Here is a 23,307-nt window from a genome sequence, read left to right as displayed (position 1 = left end):
GTGACTACATGCATTAAACACCATGTACTTTCACACAGCTCTACTTTGAAGGCAGCACCCTTTTTTATATAAATACTTGTCTTGATTACCCTCTGCAGTAGTGAAATGTAACTATGTACAATTACTCACACACTGTATTTAAGTACTTTTTAAGGTATTGTTAAATACTAAAAGATTTCCAACCACATCAGTTTGTGCAGAAGCAATACACATACTGTGATATATGAGTCAGAGTGGACATTTTGCTGCAAAATAATGAATTATACTTTGTGATAATAATACTTATATACTTTTACTTAAGTGGGATTTTGAATGAAGGACTGGTATTATTCAACGTACACAAGTATTTGCTCTGAATACTTCTTCGACTGTTATTATCCACTGGTTGATGAGGTGTATTTTCACTCTGATCTCAAACACATTTCTCCAATTACTAATTCATCTCATTGTTTTGGTCAAAGTGACATCAGCTGAACCTCTGTGAAAACTAGACAGATGTGTCCATCTGCACACTAATACACACAAAATACCCAGTACACGTTTACATATTCGCTGGGACTAGACTCTGGTCATCTGAAAGTGATTAGCCTCCTCTCCAAAGGCTTCCCCCTGTACAGCCCAGCTCCCAGGATCCAAACCTGACAGGCTCCATTACGATTTCTATTTTGATTTCTCTGCAAAGCTGTTCGATTCCATCTGGGCCGATTAAATCCCAGCTGAGGCACAATAGCCTGTCCAGCGGCATTTATTTTGGTTCAACAAATCAAATAAATTCCATGCCCTGAGATCACTCAAAACAGAGCTCTCACAACTACATAGACCTTAACCTCTAATGTGTACAGTACGTTCTGGCAGATGTTAGGTCAAAAGATCCTCCCAACGTTTTCGTTTACACCAGGCCTCTCGTCTCATTGTAACCAATTGTATGAGCAAAGGAGAAATGAAAAAGAAACTGTACGCTCACAGTATTACTTTGGTTCACTCTTGCAGTGCTCATCAACATCATTTTTGGCTGCAGCAAGTTTTTATTAAGGTGGGAGGGGTTGGGAGGGAAAAGTCTTGCTTGAATAACCAACCCTGACTTCCAGGTGAATCAGAAATATATTAGTATTTAACAGAAAGAGCAAAGAGAGGAATTCTGTTGTGAAAACATTTTATCCTCTTTAGCATGTAAGAAGATAAATTAAGATTTTCCAAGAGGTGCACAGGATTTAGAAAGTGAATATATATGATAAAAGATAAAATTATCTGAGATGTGTGGTATTGCCTTCACATACAGTAATTGTTCAAGACAGAGAATCCAGGTTGTTTTCAGTGTTCTTACAATATTACACTCAGTCTGTCTATGTTATTTATACTTTCAGTCATTTCTTGGCATCCTGCTCTGCTCTTGACACACACCTCAGAGGCACCGTTACCATGGCTGCCTTCATCCAAACTTTTACTCTTTTATTGCGAGCAAAGTGCTTCAGACGAAGGACTCTTATTATCTTGGTAAAAAGAGCCTGCTATCACCAGTAATTGCGAATGTTTCAACTTTTGTTGTTTGTCTCTTCTATTTTCATGACACAAACTACATATCCATAAAACCTGGCAGCTCCCAGTCTGAGTTTCTGCCACCACAATGTGTTTATGTTTATATCTTTAGAATATCTGTTCATGTTGAATCATACCAAGTTAGTCCAGAAATAGATTTTAATAAACCAAGGACAATCAAGATCAGCTACTACTTGCTGTAGCCTGAAAATGAGTGTGCCAAGAGTGAACCATAACATTAAAATGGGCCATAAAGCAAAACAATCAGCTGAAATCTGTTATCTGCATCCCAGTTCCACACTATACACCCTAATCTTCATTGTGTTGCGTGTGCACTGTTTTGGCAGTTGATATGCAAAGCAGGGACTGATGTACCTGTACTAAATAGCTCTGTAAAAAAAAAAAAGAAAAAAAAAAGGTGCACAATTGCAGCTATCAATCAAGATAAGGCTATTAACAGAAATTCACATTACATTAGATGTTAAAATGGAAACAAAATCATCAGTTTTGGTTCCAGTTTGCACTGTGGAAGATCGTTTCCAGTCACCTTCCTCAAAATGATGCAACTATAGCATCATGTATGTTGGTAGTTTTTAAAATCGATGTGCCTATATGATATAGACACAAATAGCTAGATTCAGGACAGCAGGCATGTTAGCATGTTAATGTTGAACTTGGAAATATATTGGAGAGTTCTGTTGGCTTAATGCTGAGGGGCACTGAAAAGACTCACATGCATGAAGGCAAAGAGGGACAATGCACCTCTGAAATGGACAAGGTTAGCACAGCCTTGGACCACAATCAATCTAGTCTCACAATTTTTATCCAAAAATGGTATCAACATGGGTCTAACTCTTGACCTGAATATAATTTGCAGGCTTCAGTAATTTCCTAAAGAGGAGAACTTGGGAGTGGGTATATAGCCTTACAAAACCTTAATGTGACTATAATTAGATTTAAATGTCCAGTCCCTTGAAAAAAAAGATCACATTTTATATGATTTATTGGTGTGATCAGCAGAAAGAGAAGTGGAACGTTGAAAGAAAGGAAGGGTGTAAAATAGCGACAGACTGTAGTATGATTCATGATTTTAGTGTAATTCTGCCAAAAGAATTCAGCTTAAGGAAATTACTAAATGTTTATAGCATGAAGACATTAAGCATCTCTCTTCGCCTTTTTCCCTTTTCTGACTGTTGCTTGCTTTTGGCTGGAAACTGACTTTTGACAGATGACTTTGCATAATTACCATGCTGAATTTCCAGTTTATTGTGTTGGGAGGTTTTGGCTGTAAGGTGCAGACCAGAAATTGAACATATTAGTACACCATCCATTTGCAGTACTTCAGAGTAATCAGACCCTTTAGGTGCATCACGTCTTCATCAATCAAAATTAAGAAAACAGTTTAGTTGAGCTTCCTAATGAAGCCCTGTGGAAACAAGTAAGGCCTACATTCACAGTGTAATTGAGTTATAGTATAAAAGTGAATTAATGTATTTAATGCTTTATACCCCATGGTTTGTCCTTCATCCTGTTGTACTGAGACATTTTTACCTACATTGTTACCAGGCTGACCATACACTCTATTTGTCCACTTCTGCCAGACTACACCTACCTGACCTTTCTATATTTAAAACCATTTTCTCCACAAATCAAAAGTCTGCAAACCTCCACATAATCTACGCTGACAAATGAAACAATAAGTGAGATCTGCAGCAAGTGAGCAGGAGTGTTGGGCCCACTGAGTGAGCACAGACAAAAATAGACACAAAGAAAGGAAAGTACAGCACAATCAGGTTCAGACAACCCAACATGTTTGTGCAGCACAGAGCATTTCAGCATTTTCATGTTATCTCTTTATCCGTTGACAAAACGTTTTCCTTTTTAATTTAAGTAACATGAAGTTCACACGATAACAAGAGCTTATAAGGGTTTCAGGCAAAATGAGGAATATAAAGAAATAGTGCAGGTGTGCAGCAATAAATTTCAAAGGAGGCTACAACCATGCCAGCCTCTGTACCTGTGAGACTGTTCTTAAAGACAGCAGTGCTTCTTGATCACAATGATAATGCTAACATGCTGACTAGAGCTGAAACAATACGTTAATATATTAATTGTTTGACAGGAAATTATTCTGAAGTAAAACACTAAATATTCCCTAGTTCCAGCTCCTGCACTGTGTAATTGCTACTTTTCTTTAACCATTATTATTTTTTTATTAGCTTGGACATAATTGTACAATATTTCATGGGATAAGTGAAAAGGTTAGACCTGCTGGTGGCACTAGATGAATAGTCAGGAGCTTATGTAAGGATTAACCCTCTGGGCACCATGAGCTGAATTCCATAGAAATCCATACAAAACATTGCACTACTGGCCTTAGAGGAAAGGTCGGGGGGGGGGTCACTGAAAGTGTCATCATGTAAAGACCATGAATTTCTGAAGGTTAAAAAAGTTAAATTGAAATCCAAGGTTTGTTGGGTGACACCCATCCATATAACTGAAATTCACATCTTTGCAAACAACAGATCCTGCAGTTTCTTTTAAAACTATTCCCCATGTCTCCTGGGGTGGAGATGTTAGAATGTTAGTAAGCATGAAATGTATACAGGAGGAGGTTTTCCTCGCCACGATGCTCTACAGGCCTAATGCATTGCAGCGCTATGTACAGAGATGATTGATGTCAACACAGCCCTCTTAATCACCTGAGAGGTACGCAGCCTCCTGACAGTCTGGCAGCCATTTTGGATTCTTCTCTAATGACTACAGAGACAGGTTGCAGATGATGTTAGCTGATGCCGGTCTCATGGATCACTACCATTCTGTCAGTGATTAAGTGACTCATCTACCTCAAGTAAACAAACCCCCAGTAGAGCATCTTGCATCCATCAAAAGATGCCTTTGACTCGCTCCGCTTATCTAACTTGGAAAGAATCCATCATACCTGTACAAAACGGTGGATGCTGTGTGGTCTCTCGGGATTCGCCCCATAAACAAACAAATTCTGCAGCCATACATGTACAAAGGGAGCACCATTTCTTGTTTGACTGCAGAAAGGTATAGCAATCCCTGTATGTGTTTGACTGCAGGGAAATGAAACTTAAAAGACTTACAAGTTATTTATGACCTGATTTCTACAACTGACACCTTGAGAGGACTCAAATGCTGAAAGTTATCTGAAAAAAGAAAACTTCACTTTCCAAGTTTACATTTTCCAAATATGCTGTTACAGTAGCATAAGGCTTTGTGAAGGTACATTTCTTACAGTACTGCTTGGAGTTACATAGTAAACAGGGGCATTTGTAAAAACGCAGCTGACAAATGGAGCTTTGAAAACAGTTATGCTGCTCGAGACATATTATACACTTGAGGAAACCTTTTATCAGTCCCTCTTAGGACTAATGTGTCTCAGCGTAGTGCCACAGATGCTCAGCAGCACTGTCCATTCTGTAGAAACCCAAGCACTGCACTTTATTGATAGCTGCATGAGCAGGACAAGTGTGGTGATGTAACGGAGCCTTCTTAAATTGCTTGGACAGCATTGTTGGTGCGTACAACCCCTGAAGCTCAGTTTGATTTCAGCAGATTAATTTAGCTTCCTCCCTTACGCAATACCATCTCAGCTTTCACACAGATCTCAGGGTCACCTTTGACTCCTCGCATGGGTGGCTAACTACTGATCTACACTCCCCTGATAACAGCTTAAAGAGGAAACACCACAGCTCTTTAAAAAAGATCCTTAAACATCAGAATGAGACCTGATGGCAGTAAAACTGTTTGGCAGCAGGTTACATTGAGAGACAGCTCTAGTGGAAAAAGTGGTGATGGATAGCAGCTTTGATGAATCGCTTAATACAGCATGTACAAGAAGGTTGTAAAACATCAAACAGACTCAGCGGTATGAGAATCCTGCAGAGCGTGTGTTTGATGTGAATTCTCTATTCTCTTCTAAAAGAAACAACAAACTTTTGACTGTAGCCCTGTTCCTTTCATAGTAGGTCACTGCTGCTGAGTAGAAACCCCTTCAATAATTGTACTCATTTAGAAAAATCTATTTAAACAATGATGCAGCTCTACCACAGGTTTAGAATAAATTTAAGAGGCTTGGGGTTGTACAAAAATAAAATATAACAGCATAGGATAGTAATGTTCCCAGAAGCCATTAGTACAAGCAAAATAATCAAAGCCCAAACCACCAGAATAGCAATAAAAATGCTTGTACTTTTGTCTGCTGTAGATGTGGATACTCAGGTGGCCTTGTGCACAAACACTGACAGTTGGGCTGATGTGAGCAGGGACACATTTAAAATTAATGTATGAAAGAATGAAGACAGAAAGGACATGATCAGATATAGTTATGCTCACTAAATGGGTCTTAAAATAATAGTGAATAAAGGCGGGTTGGGCTGAGCTATTGGCTGGGGAATGACACAGAATTGTTCACCTTAGAGAAACAGCATTTAAATGTTTTGGGGAAATCTGATCATAATAATCATATTTTTATTGTCTCAACTGAAACTCAAAGGGATGGTTAGTATTTTAGCACTAATCCACTTTCATTAAGTTGATATAAAAAGGGCCACGATCTAAGCAGCAGTGGTCATGATATTCTAATTTTTAGTGTGAGTCAAAATCCAGACACGTAGGATCTTGCATTTACCAACTCAGTGCTGCTTTTCATTAGACCCTTCCTTCCTGGTAAATGCCATATACATATTTCAAACACCACATCTCCAGTTTGTAGTCCAGCCTTTAATACTGGATTTGAAGTCTGAAGCTTGGCACAGGATAACCCTGATGATTTTGAACTTTAAATGGGAGGACTGCTGCATACAGTATGTGAAAAGAGATCCAGTTAGAGCTGAAGATTACAAGTTTGAAAATGAAGAAATCTAAGTGTGTGCAGTAAGAAAGAAGTAACCAGACCTCTGTAGCTCACTCCTCATCTCTGCTGGAGCTTAGCGGCACAAGGCTTCATTAGTCACTACTGAAATAACACACCTGAATCTCTAATCAAACTGTCAGCGGAAAAGTTGCATTATGGGTGCAGTACAAGGACAGAGAATGCATGAAACAGAAAAGACAATATCTCTGCTTGACTGTTTTCTTTTTTCGAACTGTCCATTGTTGAGTCTGCCAATTTTATAAGAGTGCAGTGGAACACTCTTTTAAAAAGCTCCCTTCCAATGCACAGATGTTATGCAACTGTTTCCCAGGCTGAGCAGTACTCATAGAGACAAGTAAACTGATCTTCCTGGCTAAATTGGCAGAGTGCTCCTCTATTAACTCTAAATCTCTTAAAACACATTATATCACTGACTCAGCAACATTTATTACTTAAGTCAGCCGGTTTGTCACAACTTGTATTCTCTTATGTTTTCACGGTCTTGCACATTTATCACAAAAGCCAAATCAAGGACACCTAACCAAGCCATTCTCTACACTCCATACACTGCACAGAACTTATTCACAGCTCCACGCTCCATTTATCTCTGGCACAAAAAAAAAAAAGAAAAAAAAAGAAGGGGGGGGGGTAAAACAACTTCGGCAGGTCTATAATTCCCACCTGGACAGATTGTGTGATAACAATCTCACAACAGGTGAAGTTTGGGTGACTTTATCAGCCGGTGTAGCATTAATTTCAGCCCATAGTGCAAGCATCATTAAGAATCAAAATGCACCCTCCTGTTAAAGGAAAATTCACACATGTGCGAGTTTGCAACACCAGACTTTGATGTGTCCGCCCATATTTCAGAGACTTAAGTGTTTGCTGAACTGCAGCCAACTACTGAGACAATACCAGGCCTTTGAGATATACCATGCTCTCGAGCAGTGACGCTCTCGGGCTATAGAGGAAAGCTGATAGCCAAGTGATCTAACAGCTGACTAAGGGCCCAGGGTATTTTGTTAAAGCCATCAGTGTAGAGATAATGGTGAAAACCAGAGTGGATTTTAGGGTTACTGGACTCATTTCCAGACAGTTATTTCATGAACTACTGACTGCAGAGAATCTTTTAACAGTAAAATGGTAAAACTCTGTTATTATACCATATTGCTTGGTGATCATGACATGACAATGTGTAAATCTGTGTTAGTAGTGATTGTGGGGTAGCCAACTGTCACATACAGTTGAATTTAGACTTGGATTTAAAGAGCGGGACATTCCACTGGTTTGATTGTCTTGAGCCCAGGCGTGGTATTACCTGACATCATCCCCTCCTCTTGTCAGTCCCCTTGGGATGACTAATACACTCTTGTTCTTCGACAAGAGCTGTGTGCTGCTCAGCACCACAAGGCCAGTGAACCCCAGATAGTCGCACTCTGGCGCTGGATACCAAACAGCCCATCATAAGATAACATGTTTCTCGCTGTCAACCACACCACAAGAAATCAGGTTAAATGGCACTATCTGCACAATATGGGAGCCTCTTCTATTTTTATTAACAGTGCTGACAGCCTCTATTCTTTGGAGAGATGCACCACATTTCTTGGAAATGGTTATAAATAAGTACTGAGGCGTCCACAAGGATTCCTATTTACGTATTTGCATAGTTTTGTATTCAAAAATTGGACACAGCTGTTTTCAAAGCATGATGTGTTTCATAAATGCATCTCAATTTACATAGCAAGCATATTTCAGTATTGTGAAAACTGCTGTTAATGATTGAGGAGGACCTGTTTGCTCTTAATTTCTTTGATGTAATGACCCTTTAAACAGCATAAAGAACTTGTTAGAATGGATTTCAAACATTTTGAAATTCCCCCTTTAGGGAAATTTCTTTGATACCAACAACCGTGGTAACTATACAATCTACCTAATCTCCCACCATCTTTTTCCACTGAGCTATTTGGTGGGTGTGGGAAAAGTAGGGCAGCTGTATGTAACATCACCTTTCACCACTCACACTGGAAAAACATCAGATGCAGAACAGTTTCCAATGCTAAACCATGATAGTAAAACAAAGTAAAAAATCCCCCCCAAAAAGTAGTAGTTGTAAGTTCACAGTACAGTCACCATTTCTCAGAAGTGACCTGGTTCTGAATGCATGACTCACCTAGCAGCTGGACCCCCCTGGTGAGGCCATAGACATCTATTAGAGCCCACAGAGGTTCAGAGACGTGCACCCCACTGAAAAACAGCATGGGGCTTGAGTCGTTGATTCGGTAAAACACCCGGCCCTTCTTGTCCACCCAGAAGGAGATGATGTTTCCCTCATTGGAGAGCTCCTCTGGCAGGGCTTTTGCCCAGAAACCGCTCTGGGAGACCAGGTCAGGGCAGGCATATTTGGGCAAGGTGTCTGGGTTGATTCTTGATGGATCTTTGGATGTGAAACCAAGACGCAGAGCACCACTCCAGCAGCACTGCTTTTTAGTGATCTGGCGAGTACATATTAATGAAGATAATCAGCTCAAGATTAATCTTTACATGCGATTTTTCTGTGTTGAATACAGTATAAGATGAAAAGAATTAAGGCCCATTCAGACTGAATTAGTTTCTCTAAGGGAGGTGGGATGATGTTAACATTACCTACTCTAGTCAGTGATTTTAATCCCATCTGGAACTTGTATGCAGCCATCTTTCATTTTATTAATGATTACAGTTTCATTTACCTTCTCTTGGTCCCCCTGTAATGTGTAGTCCATCCAGAGTGACATTTGCCGTAGCGCTAAGATGCAAGTGTCGCTAAAAACAACATACAGTATCTGTTTTAAGCAAACTAAGACTAGTTAGGTTGGTATGTTTATCACCTGCAAACGATTTTTGTCTTATTTCAGACCGCTGGTCTCTTTGCATTTACCGTACAAGATAACAGTATTCCTCACATGGCAATGCTTGCCCTGCTCTCTCACTTTCGAGACATAGATGGCCTGATAGGTGAATGGAAACTTGTTCTAAGCTGCTGCTACTTTGGCCCACACATGAGCAGAGAGCAAAAAGAGAGAAAATCAAAACCGGGAGCAAAGGAGGAGGATGAAAAGAGAGAGACAGGGAGGAGAAGAAAAACAAAAGTACACTGGGGGAGAATTAAAAAGAGTGGGAGAGACAAAGAGTGAGGATATTGCTTTTCATCACAGTCACAATTGGTGGTTTAATTTCTCAGTAATGTATTGTATCTACATATTAAAGTAAAACTAGCTGACTCATGTTGCCACTGCTGTATCTTGGTGTTAGTATAGTGGACATTGATGTCCTGTATTATTTCGTAATGAATTAATCAAGTTACTATTTTTACAGGAAATGATGTAAACTAACAAAATGGCTAATGTTAGTCACGGTGCAACCCTGATGGCAGCTTAATATTTTGCAAATTATTGTTGCTTACTGCAGATTTGCATGATCATGCATCAAGTATGAGGTTTGCTTTGATTAGTAAAACATGTCATATTAAGCAAGACAAAGTGAGTCATGTTCCAAAGAAAGCTTGCATGTTGGTAAAATGGGCCCTGATATAAAAAAAACATTATTAGTTTTTTTTCCCCCCTGAGGTGTCATCATGGTCACTGCATATTTTAAAAATAACACAAATGCTGGGTGAAAACAACCCACTATCTAGAGCAGCAGTGGTACTAATGTACCTTCAGTCGAACTTGCTCATACACAGCGATAGGTCTGTTGCTGAAGGTGATGGCGTTACAGAAACTGGCCTGTCTCTTGACAGTCCTTTGTGACATGTCCATGATGATCTGTGAACCTTTGGTGCTGGGGTGGAAGAGCAGAGGGAAGGAGGACAAACTTCCGCACGGCTGGATTGGCAGGCAGCGCCTTGGCTTGTGGTGGCACCGGTGGGATGTTGCAGGAAATGGCCCATTAAAAGAATCTATGTAGCGAAAGGAAAGTAATTTCTTAGCTCCATCCACAAAATACATTACTGAAAATGGCATAATTATAAGTAAAATATCAATGTATTAGACTTTGAAAGTAAGATTAGACCATTGCAAGGTTTGTTCTGTATAATATACTGACATGGCCTAATTTCCTTTCATGCTTTACCTGCTCCTGCAACATTCTGTTAATTAAAATGCATTAATATAATTTAATACTTGACTTCTGCTTCCGGCTTCTAGGTAGCACAGTGTAACCCCAGCTATTCTAGACGCGAACACTATGGAAGGTAAACTGCATGCAGAAATGTGCTTCGATGGACAAGGATAAAATGTCTGCTTTGGTTGCAGTACATGTACTTCAATGAGAAATCCTCTAATTTCAGGAAAATGTAAATTATGGTAACAGCCGTAAAGTCGTTACTCTACATCTTGGCAAAATGCCTCTATGGTTTGTTTCTTTCTATGCTTTGACACATTTGCATGATAACAGTAAAGGAAACACAAAGAACAGCATAAAGTAAAGAAATGAGCTAACATTTAAGGTGTGCTAACATCATATAGTATCTCCGACAGCTAATGTAGCTGTCAGAGATACTGATGTGTATCCTGATATCTCTTCAGCAGTCTAATACAATAATGTACAGTATGTTTAATGTGACTCTTACATCCAAGTGTGGCTCAAGTTTTATTGAGCACATATCACAAAATGTTTATATGATATTATCACAATATCATAATATCCACAAACCTAAGAATCAAGTACCCACTGTATACCTTATCAGAATGTTTTTGTAAAATCTAAACACAAAGGCATTGGTTCTAAATGCGATATAGTGACATTTATTGTTGTTTTGCCAGTAAAAGGAAGCAGGAAAATAAAACCAGGCCTACAGAGAATACAGTATCACAAGTGACTATAATAGTCAGAAAGCATGACTCACAACATGTACTACGGTTTTAAATTTTTTTTTTTCCCCCCATGTGAACATGTGAATCATGAGTCTTCCCACTTCACATAACTCATAATAGAGCTAAATGCATTTTATCACACACATCTGTCTTTTGGGGTTTTAGACTGATGAAGATTTTGCTTAAAGTCATCATGAGCCTGATTTCACATTCACTCCCTCAACTCTCCTCATATGTTTCCAAATTTCTCTTTAATGCACAATGCCAAGGTCACTGTGGTTTAGTGGAGGAGGCATTTTCTCACAGACACTGGGTTCTCATTAAATCTAAGCAGGACTATTTTGAATCAAATGTAACTCATGAAGTTATCTGATGCAGTTTTCTGCACTACAGTGCTTAAATCCTCTCTAAAATGGGTTTTACAGGTTTTAAAGTGCCATAAAATCTAACCAATCTGCCAAGACTGGAAGCCAAATAAATAATGTAGTCCTAATTAACACTTCTTTGTCCTTGAGAACGGCTTGTATTTTCACACCTAAATTTGGAAGGCGGTAGGAGCTGCTTGCATTTGTCTCATAGAGAAGTTATCGGCAGAATATGAGCCTTTGCTGAAAGACGAATATTCTTGCTGTCCATTGAGTAACCTTGGAGGGTCAAGTTTATAATCTACCCTAGAGACAAATCAATTAAGACTGTCAAGATTGACAATGACTGATCGTGTGAACTCACGTGTGACTTGCATGTCCAACCCTGACTGCAAAAACGTATTAAGCTATAAAGACTTGAAAAGAAATCATAAAAACTCTCAACCGAGCATCGTTGTTGCATATTTCTGCAGAATCTTTCCGTTCAAATCACAATCACCGAGGCTCTGCCAAATGTTCTGGGCTCACTACAGCGTTTTTATTAAGCTCTTCGCATGCTCTTGTCACTACAGAACAATGTTGAATTGTGCTCTGTGCACAACAGTGGTCTTAAATGAAGTCATAACAAATCCTTCAACCACATTGCATCCATGATGTCATGTTAGACGTGATGTCTTCAGGAAAACAAAGCAGGACTGTATTGTATTCCATCAGTGACTAGACCCTAGACTGAATAGAGTATTTCCTGTGAGATCTGAAAACAGAAGCAACACCTCACAGGCCTCTGCAGACACTGTAGCAACGCTCCTGCTTTCCCATTTAACTAGAGAATCCAATATTTTATTTCATTCTCACAATATTAATCTCATTTCAGCTGCTGTGAAATTGAATTATCCAGTATTTTTTTAGGAACACCTTTATTGTTGCATCCCAGACATCTTGGATTGGGTTTACGTCATTCAGAGCACACAGCAGACCATAGAAACCACAAATATTGCCAACTCTGCAAAGTAATGGAGAAATAAAAACACATTTGATTTACAGTAAATGACAGTTTAGTTACATCCAAAAGTGTAGATGATACAGTGGCTGTTGAAGTGTGCTTAGAAGTCATACAACTTGACGGAGATGTCAAGTAAACAGTGAACAGAGCCCTGCCATGATAAAAGACAAGTGCCATGACAAACGTCAGATGAGCAACTTAAGGAAAGATAATGTTACTTAATGCCCCACCGCACACAATGTGACTGCCTTTGCTGTCATTAATTGGAAAAGGACAAACAGTGCAGAGACAAAGAGTGGCCCTGGCCAGCGTCACCTGGCCTCCTACACTCCTCTGTGTTTTATCCCCAGGCTCAGGCTCACTAAGAAGACTCAACAAAGGCCCTAATGTGGTCTGACGTTAGTATCAAAGCTCGGTGGCCGTCTCTCACAAGACAAGCACTCAGGCTGCAGCCTATAGAGCCAGGAGGCATGTATGTTTTTAGCCTTTGTAAATATGACATAGTTGGTATGGATTCAATAAGAAGTAAACAAAATCTGATTCTCAGACATTTAACGTTTTAAAACATGTTCCTGTGAGTATCATTGTTCAACAGTCCTGTTACTGATCATTTTTTCTTTTGTGACATGTAACAAATTCTGAAAATATCCAAGAATAAAGATGATGATGTATACAAGAGCATGTAAGGCCTGCCGGTCTTCCCACCTGGCAGTTTGTATGGCAGTATGGCAAATTGATCTTGAAATTGATGTATGCTAAAACCAAATATTTAAAATCTACAACAGAGTAAGCAGTTGATGTGTGTTATGAGTATCATATTTGTGAATATTCACTCTCTTCACTTCTCAGATTGGAGCAGGGCAAAGGAGTGATTAAGAGTAGAGGGAAAGGAGATGGGCAACACGGTGAATTGGTGGTTAGCACTGTTGCCTCACAGCAAGAGTCCTGGTTTGAAACCGGGCAGGGGATTTTCTGTGTTAGCAGAAAGTTAGCATGTTCTCTGACTGGTGACTCTAAATTGCCCATAGTAGTGAGTGTGAGTGGGTGAGGTTGTGTGTCTCTATGTGGCCCTGTGATGGACTGGTGACCTGTCCAGGGTGTACTCCTGCCTTCCACCCGAAAGAAAGCTGGGATACAGCAGATCCCTGTGACCCTAAATAGGAGTAAGCGGGTATAGATGATGGGTGATCTTTAAATATCTTGTCCAAAAAGAAAAGGTATTCAGATTATTACCATAGAGGAAGAGACAAATTACAGGATTTGTTTTTCTTTCCTAAAAAGATGTACAGGTTAGGTAAATTTGTGTCTTTAAATTGCCATTGGGTTATCAAATGTGAGTCTCTGTCAGTCCTATGATAGATCTGTCCAAATCATACCCCGCCTCTCATCTAATATCAACTGGGATTGGCTCCTGCCACCCATGACCCTCTGACAGATATTACGGTAAGGTTTATGGATGGCTGGAACACATATAACTAATCACCTCTGTTGCCACTGTGATGCCTAAACACCAGTATCATACAGGTTTTGCCCAAATGGAAAGAGGAGAGAGATGAGTGATTCATGGACCCTCAGGCTAAACAGGGCCTCTGAAACATGACAGGGATTACAGATATTTACATTTTCAGTACCCTCACTGAGCTCCTGTCAGAGCGCCAAGAATTTCTAGCAGCGCCCCTGGCTGCACCTATATTGTTATTTCACACCAGTGGCCCCTCATAGTAAAACTGGAAAAGGACTTTGTGGGTTGGCCTGTGTCCATCTGTCCCTGTAGGAAATGAGGAATGTTTACTGTTGCGTGGTTATGTTCTGCAGATCAATTAACACTATCAGAACAAATCAAAACCCAAATCCCAATATACAGTACATGTGTCTGCTTTGTAGCCAAACAATATGAATGAAATCAGATTATGAATCAGATTATTAGTGTTCACTAGTTATTAGTGTTCACTTAATCTTTGCCAGTGAAGCTGGCAAAACTAAACACTATGGTTGCTATTAATTAGGGCCAATAGTAATGAACGTTTCCATCATTGACTATTGTACTGATTAATTAACTAATCTTTTGTCTATAAGTGACTGACAGAAAATAGTCCAGACTGAACAGTACAATTTTCTAAAGTCCTTATTTTGTTTAACCATCAGCCCTAAATCCAAATATATTCAATGTACAGAAATACAAACCACTAAAAAGATGCAAATCCTTATATTTGACAATTTATATTAAATTGTTTCTTATTACTTTTCTGGTGATTGATTCATCAAATGTTTGTAGTTACTCCACAGTCAGTGCACTAATGTTTGATACAGCAACTTTCGTTAAGGAAACTTTTAAAGTTATTGGCCTGAAAGCAAACAATTATTAATGTAATGAATTCATACTTTGAAAAGCAGCAATATTTGGTCAAACGCAGTTTACTAAGTTTATTAAGTTACAGTATATCTAATAAATCAGTTTATTTACACATCACACAGACATTATGTGTCACTGGGCACTACTTTCTTCCTTTCCAACATATAATAATAATAAAACTCCAAGGCTGAACTGTAACTTGTAATAACTATTGGCCTAGAAAGCTTCTGTGAGCTTCACCTGAAATTGTCAAATGGTTTTTAAAAATGTCATTTCACTTGTTAACTATCACCTTTTGAGACATGTATATGTGACATGATTAGTTTATAACACATGAGTATAAAAATAAAGATATGAAAGGACATTTCAGCTCCACAATATAAAAGATATAAATGGCAAACTACGTACCACAATTTATGTGTGATCCACCAGCCCAGTTTAGTTGATCCTGTTGACTACTTTTAATTAGACCATACTGTAAACAGGTATTTAAAAAGCAGAAGAATAAGAAACCTGCATATGTAGGTGTTTTTATAATGGGATACTGTGGAGGGTTATCACATTTTTGAAAAACCTGATTTCCTGTAGATATTTCCTTTTTTTCAGAGCCAGTCGTGACTTACAGGAGGTGGTAAAACTTGGCCAAAGCAGCTACTTTCACTTCTCATTTATTTTAGGCTACCAGGACGCCTACACTTTTCACAGGCTTGAGGTCGCACAGGCTTAAATTTATGTCGCCTTCTCCTGTAATGGCACTGTCTTTATTAAGAGTCCAGGATCAACACAGATGCCAGGTGTCCTTACCGTAGATGGTGTTTCTGGTGATCTGACCTCCCATGGCTGGATGCAAGGTGCGTTCACCTCTTCTCTAACTACCGGATGGATCCACAATATTCACTTTCAGCTGCGCGTCCTCAGCGGCGACATTCACAAAAAAAAAAAAAAGTCCCGACAGTGATTCAGCTGCAGGTTGGGTCAGTCCAAGCCTAGCCGACATAAAGCAGCGGACAGAAAACCTTTACAGCACGATCCGGCGGCTCCAGTCCGTGCGCAGCTCACGCTGAAATTAACATAAAAGGTGGTAGTGGAGGTGGAGCTTCCCAGGAATATTAACGCTGTAGCTTCCGAAGAGAGGACCTCGAGAGTCTCAAGAGTCTCTCCAAGCGATACATCACCATTATATTCAGACAGACACTTAGAGGACACTCATCTCCCTTTAATAATTCTGTAGGACCTCAGGTCTGTCACACACGTCCCTTATTCCTTTTTATGATTTTCAGGATCTGATGTCACTCATGTTCTCACTTTCTCCAGTTTCTCTTTCTCTTTGTTGAAGATGCTGATGAAGTTGCTGCCATTTGATCTTGTCATTCACTTTCAGTACCAGCTGGTGTTTGTCTACATTTAAATTCCTATGAGGAAACGCGGATGTTGCATTTCTAGACTCACTTGTTTCTGTAGAACAGAAAATGAATGTGCAGGGAGGAAAATACTTTGACAGCTGGATAGAAAAGATATAGGTGTTTTTTTTTATAGGTGGGAGAAAAGCCACTGAAACCCTCTGGAGGACCCATTAAGAGGAATAAATGAAACTGTCGAATACAGTAACAGAGATGTCTCTGTCCTTACCGCTGCAGGTCTAAGTGTTTCTTGGCTTATGGTCATGTAAAAGCAGTGGATAGTGGAGTTTCAGGATTCAGCTTGTGAGGAGATGAATGCTGATGTTTGATCATGGCGGTGGAGTTTTTACGATGACCAGGCAGAGACACCGCAGATCTCAGGCTTAATGTGATCCTGGAACTGGGAGGATCGAACCTGAACAGTAAGGCAGTGCAGTAAAGTGGTGTAAGGTTTAGTCTGGCTTTATAAGGTTTGCCCTGCATAAACCTGAAAAAATCTAGAGTTTTGCAGGTTTATGTAAGTCACTGGAAGTCACTGGAAGTCACTGGAAGTCACTGGAAGTCACTGGAAGTCACCGGAAGTCAGAATTATTCAGCGTAACATTTGAGAAGTTTAAATTCCTCAATCACTACTGATGCGATGAAGTCTTTGGGTGTAATCTCAAATGTTTTCAAAAATGGTAGTTCAATACATTCTTCTCAAAGAAAGAGTTTAGTGTCCTCCTTTCCCTTTAAAGTCGGGGTGTCTGTGAAGTGTGTGGCTTCAGAGTTAGCATGATGGCGCTGGTCCCCAGGGCACCGCTTGGGATCTGCCTTGTCGCCTCAGCGTTTACATAACTTGCGTTGGCAGCCAGGCCTGTGAGACACTGTACTGGCTTGGTAGCATGAGCTATATTCTCATGTTGTTTATACAAACTGATTGTGGTTAACTTGACTGTCTGTAAGCAATTTGCAATGAGAGTATACATTACGTACAAGTGGGGGGTTTTCATGCAGCGTTTTACATAGTGATTTTCTATGAAAAGTGGTAAAAGAGATTTGTCACAGGAAAGTGAGATAAACTAAAAACAGTAATGCAAAAAGTGTGACTACAACAGGAATTTATGGCTTGTACCCTGCAGATATCACAGTGGCGCTTAATGGAGTTTGACATGCCACCTGATCACTGGACTGTCAAAATCTGATTGGCTGTTCTCTAATACAAGGTGAAGTGTTGTTCACTCTGAAATGAAACAAAGCACAATGTCTTGTGTCCTACAGTAATATCAATGTTGCAAGCCACTCATCATGCACTGAGGGAGGTTGCCAAATATATAACAGCTGTGACATCAATTACAAAGCACCAACATAAAGAAATTTGACTTAAATCCACTATAATATTACTGCACACCTGAAGAAAAACCGCCTTTACATTACTGATGGTATATAGATGCTACCTAGTGCATCATATTTTTCATAACAACATAACCTCCAAACACATATAAAGCCACCTCAATCTAATCTAGGTATACCCACACAGATGCATGCATCCTTTGTTGTTTTACATCTATTTGTGGTAGTTTTTTGTCTCTGTGGCAGTTATGTGTATTTTTGCGGTATGTTTGTGTCTCTTGTAGTCATTTTGTTTTTCCGTGTGGTTGTTTTATGGTCAATTTGAGGTTGTCTTGTGTCTTATTGTATCTCTTTCTACTTGTTGAATTGTCTTCCCAACAAAAAGTCACTTCAAACTGAGACTCTTGGTCTAAAGCTCCCTGATCCACGTGGCCCCGTGGCCCCATGGCCCTGTGCCTATTAGACCCATTTAGTATTCTGACAATTTAGAAAAATCACAGAATGAGGCTTAGGTTTCAAAATTGACTCACAATTGAACTAAGTTAAACACTAATATATTCTCAGCTATTTCTACATTATTTTATCACCTAGTTTTTTATGTGTGAGCTTTGGACCTTTCACTCAGGATTGGATCAAAACTGCATACCCTGACAGAACAGACTGACACCTCCTCCCACAGTAGATTATTTGTAGATGGGAGGCTGGCAGGCAGCAGCTGCCTGGTGGGGTGTGTTGGCGTGGGGCCGCCACGGACATCTTGTCAGCCTTGTTTGAGGCAGCCATGTGCATGCTCGCTCTCTTCAGGGGATGGTCTATGTTGAACAAAAACACCATTCAGCTCAGAGTTTGGACCCTTGCCCTGGAGCCATATGCAAAACATTACAAAGCAACACAAGAACATCATATGATCCTCAACAGGGGGGTGTCAGCAGAAAAGAAACCCCACCCAACAGGCATGTATCGGCGATGAAATCAAGTTGTCACACAGCATTGAAAGTGACAGTGACGTAAGAACGATACCAGGGAAAAGTTTATTGATCATGAGATGATCACTAGGTCAGTTTTAGCTAGAAGGGACTCACAACATTCATCTACAATTACAAGAATCCAGTTTATTTATTGGCAAAGTATGCTCGCAGAAAGAGTTTGACTACAGTTGTTAGGGTCCAAAATGTGCAGATAAACAAACAGACATTCAGCTGTTATACAAAGCAAACAGATACACATAAAGTTCCTGGTTAACTACATTTCATTATTTACTGCATTAGACAACTGATTTTTAGTGGTTTCCATCATATTGATTTTTATTTTTCCTCTTTAATACATAGTTGTTCAGATACTTGTTTTTAGGCTAAAGGTCGTGAATCTAAGAAGAACATCCTGTAACAGCACTAAGCGCTTGGTTTAGCTTTTATTTAGTCCGATGCTCTGTGGTGTGCAGTCATCCAGAGACTGTGGGACTGAAGGATCATCACTGAGATTATGATGTGTTTCAAGACCCTGAGGGTCTATGGATTGACTCGCTGAAAAGCAAACATCTCTATAAAATACAATGCTGTAGCATTTATTAATCTATTGTATCATACAGTAACTGAGCTAAATGGCAGCCTGAAGTTAACTTTAAGGAGTCGAATAACCCTCTACTTGTAGCACATAGCCTGCAGTTCACAGCAGTGTTGTCATGTCTTTCTCTAAGTGTAATTGCTGCTGACATGTGACCATGATGGGTACGTGTACCCAACAGCACAACTTGACTCTGACTCTTGGGTCAGGACAAATGTTTTCCTTGTAGGGTAATTTAGCGGCAGCACAGAGTAGATGTACTTAATGGCATCCAAATCTTCAATAGTGAATATACTTGCTTGTTAATCATCATGAGTCTCGGCCCTGTTTGTTTTGGCCCTTCTTCCTGTCTCCTGCCATTTTCCACCCAGCCACTAGATGTCCTTTGACTGTGCCATTTTATCTTACTTGGCTTTCCTGATCACTGACGTACCTGTGCCCACTTTCCTAAGTTCTTTCACTGCTTGAACTGGCTGCTACTGTAACTGGCCTGCTCCCTGCCAGACTGTCACGCACTTTGTGTTTTCTGACTGTACAACCAGTCCTGGACTGTTTTCTGACTGTAACAAACACCTGGTTTGTAACCAGTTCTGCTTTTGGTCCTGAACCCGCCCCCATTTCCCAACCTGTATATGCTTGTCTAGTGATCTGTAAGCTTTACTCATTTTCTTGTTGTTTTAAAAGCCTCTTCAGTGCGTCTGCCTGTCTACCTTTGGGTCCTCCTTCCTCTTGCCTTATACATAGCAGTGATACTGTGTTTTCATGGGATGTCTGCAGCACACTTTATATGATTATGTTCTGTTTTTGTTATGTATATCAGTATTGTAAAGTAGTACATTTCAGATGTATTTGTACTATAAAGTTATCTGCTGTGATGTGCTGTGATTTGCCTGTGGCCACATGTGAAGGAAAAAGCAACAGCAGTAGGCACAACCACATGTAATATATTTACATTTAACAGACTGCTGTGTGCAGCACAGTATAGCAAAACTATATAGTGGAGACTCAAACTAAAATCTGCTTTAGACATAAAAATAAAGAGCGGAAATGTGACTCAGCCTTGACTGCTAAGAGCTCTAACTTACTTGACAGTTGACTCCCTCAAGCTTCAACTTGACTTGACACCTAAAGGTGAAGTTGTCCCTTGCGAGTCTGTACAGTCTGTCCTCTTTCTAGGTAGGAAGGACTTTCTATGGCCCAGTTCAACACCATTTGCACAGTATTCATTTAGTTTCTTCAGTGTATTTTCACTATAGTTGTTTACACTCTGCATCCTGGAAAGAGGGATCCTTCCTCCCGCCCTCATCCTCCCTAAGAATGACTTTTAGTCATTTTGGCAAATCTCTTTGTTCTCTTTGTGGTGTATAGTTAGATGAGAACATTCGCTGTGGTTATATGGACTATATTTCTTCAATCTGATTGCAATTGTTCACATTAGAAAACTGTTTACATGGATGCGCTGTGAAGCATTTAATTTGTTATAAGGAAAACAAAAGTAAACATTTCATTCAGTAGAAGAAGATGACCAAGCTGTATCCACATCATGCAGTGGTTGTATGATGCATTTTTATTTTGGTTGGGTCCATGTGAATGCAGCTAGTTATTCCATGTCTCATCGCATGTCTGTGCTTCAGTGTATGAAGCTATAGCAGCTGGTTAGCTTGACACAGACCAAAGTGTGGTGTTTTATGGGATGTTATATACCAAGTGTGAAGATCTGAGTGACTTTGACAAGGGCCAGACTGTGATGGCTGGGTGATTGGGTCAGAGCATCTCCAAAATTCCAGGTCTTGTTGGGTGTTCCCAGTCTGTAGTGGTTAGTACTGAACAAAAGTTGTCTAAGGAAAGACAAACAGTGAACTGGCCACAGGATCATGGGTGCTTTAATTCTCAGTGATGGTGAGGCTGATCTCCTTTAGATTAAACCTTTAAATTTCATTTGTCCTTTTCAAAAGAATCCATTTTGGTTGAATCTTTGTTAAAATAGTTGAAAATGAGAAATGCTCTACAATGGTCTCCATTAAGAGAAACATTCAGCAGCTATAGTGGTGATATTACAGCTAGAATTAGGAGGCTGTTGAGTTTGTCTCTCAAGACCACAGTTTTCACTCTTTTTACATGTTTTCCACTGAATGGGAGACAAATGTGTGCTCTTCCTGACCATGTGACTATGGAAGCAAACAGATTCAGAGATGATGCACATTGAGCTGCAGCGCGACATGGGTACCAGCCGCCTGTGTACACAGTGTTAGGCAGGTGGTCATAATAGTATGGTTGATTGATGCAAGGTGACGCAGCCTTGGTACTAAGATTATGTGGCTATAGCCTTCATATGAAACAGTTATGAGTTTTTTTTTTTCCTCATCTAATGCTGCACCAGAAAGTGAAGTGAAGCATTTTCCACAAAATGTCAAACTATTTTAAGACTTGAATTGCACTTATCTTGAATGACTTGAAACTGAATTAGACTTATCCCAAAAGACAAAGACAAAACATTATGTTTTGACCTAATGTAAGTCTCACATTCTGTATTACTTGTATTCTTAATCTTTTGTTTTACTGTAAAAGAAATTCATCATTATCTACTCACCCACATGTTTATCCAGTGACATTTGAATAGCCAGATACACACTGATTTATCCCTGCAGTTACATCTCAGCTTTCTCTCCCAGACTGCTGAGGGTGGAGGAGCCACCTATTTCTACCTGCAAAACAGCATAAAATGTGCATTACATTTCCCAAACTAGCTCATGCACCATAATCAGGTGTTTGTGGCCAAACAATTGCACTGCTGTCCAGTCATTATCCCCTCTGTTTTCCTCAGAATGTGCTTTGTTGTAAAAGGCAATAGTCACACCAGATTGTGTCAGCAGAGCACTGTTAGTGAGGAAAATAATGAGGTATTCAGGGAATTTTGATGGACATTTTATGTTAGTTTTTTTCCCTCTTTGTCTTAAAAAGTCCCAAAAACATGAACAGTTGGGAGATGACAGGGACCTGACCCATGTAGAGTTCTGACTGGTATGGTTTGAGAAATGTTTTTTCATCCTGAAAAAATCGAATTGATCTGTATTGTGTACAGTGCATACTCACTATTGATCTGATTACTGACCATATTAAATACAAGTAAAAAAATTGCAGTCCTGATCAGGTCAAACAACCTTCTATATATTTCTTTTCAATCTACATAATCTACATCATTTTAGGAGGATATATGACCGGACTAAAAACATATCATACCTATCAAGCAGGTCCCATGACATTGGTAAGAAAGTCTCTGTTCCAATGCTGGATATAAATGTAAAACTCCAATAACTGAATATATTTTGGCTTGTTGAAGTGTGTAATAATAATTCAATTACTTTTTTCTTTTTTCTTTATATCTCATTACACTATAACAAGCATCTCATCTGAACATAGATTGTTTATATAGGGAATTATGCTGCACACATACAGATAAATCTAGCAGTCACTGTATGAGGCACATTCATTTCTGGTGGATAAGTGTTGTAATAGTTGTCAAAGGCTGCAGTATTACTGTGTATTATTGCATAACACAGTACGATCAACCAGATATAAGAGAATAAAATCCAAACTGGAGGAAAGATCCTCATAATTACAGAACCAGGATGACTGTATTCATAGTTAAAATGTCAGTGTCATTTTGTCACATATTCATCATGAAATTCAGTGTGCGGTGTCTTTATTTGTAGCATAATGTATGTTGACCTAGAAAGCCATGCATATTAAAATGGCAAACTAATACTACAGTAACAGACAATGCAAAGGCTCAGCAGGCAGTGGTAATTAGTCTTAGATTTTTTTGTAATGCTTTTTGTAAGACATTGTACTTTGACACCATAGGATCACTGCAGCAAATCACTATTGTTAAAAACAAGCACCATCTATTAAACATGTTTCTCTCTGCTCGCTCTGTGGTTCATTTCATGCAACACAGCAAATGAATTCAGTGCCGTGTCTTTTTCTCTTGAAACAGCACCTGCATCTATTCAGCTGAGGGGA

The 23,307-nt window shown here is 39.5% G+C and overlaps 1 protein-coding gene across 2 annotated transcripts in view; it reads right to left on the bottom strand.

The window, feature by feature from the left end:
• The window catches only part of LOC113131985 (E3 ubiquitin-protein ligase NEURL1-like), a 55,005-nt gene extending 38,711 nt beyond the window's left edge, over nucleotides 1–16,294 (bottom strand). For both annotated transcript variants that reach the window (XR_003295859.1, XM_026309781.1), the window contains exons 1-3: nucleotides 15,794–16,294; nucleotides 10,111–10,352; nucleotides 8,589–8,910 (exon numbers count right to left, since the gene is read on the bottom strand). Coding sequence is in view for 1 of the 2 variants with exons in the window: in XM_026309781.1 (XP_026165566.1) it covers nucleotides 8,589–8,910; nucleotides 10,111–10,352; nucleotides 15,794–15,827 (598 nt within the window). In the remaining variant the exon portion in view is untranslated. The remainder of the gene's footprint in view (nucleotides 1–8,588; nucleotides 8,911–10,110; nucleotides 10,353–15,793) is intronic.
• Between the last annotated feature and the right edge of the window lie 7,013 nt (nucleotides 16,295–23,307).

Source organism: Mastacembelus armatus, chromosome 15, assembly GCF_900324485.2.
Source record: "Mastacembelus armatus chromosome 15, fMasArm1.2, whole genome shotgun sequence".
In the NCBI taxonomy this organism is placed as follows: domain Eukaryota; kingdom Metazoa; phylum Chordata; class Actinopteri; order Synbranchiformes; family Mastacembelidae; genus Mastacembelus; species Mastacembelus armatus.
Note: the sequence above shows the minus strand (reverse complement) of the source record. Positions and strands in the feature narration are given on the sequence as shown.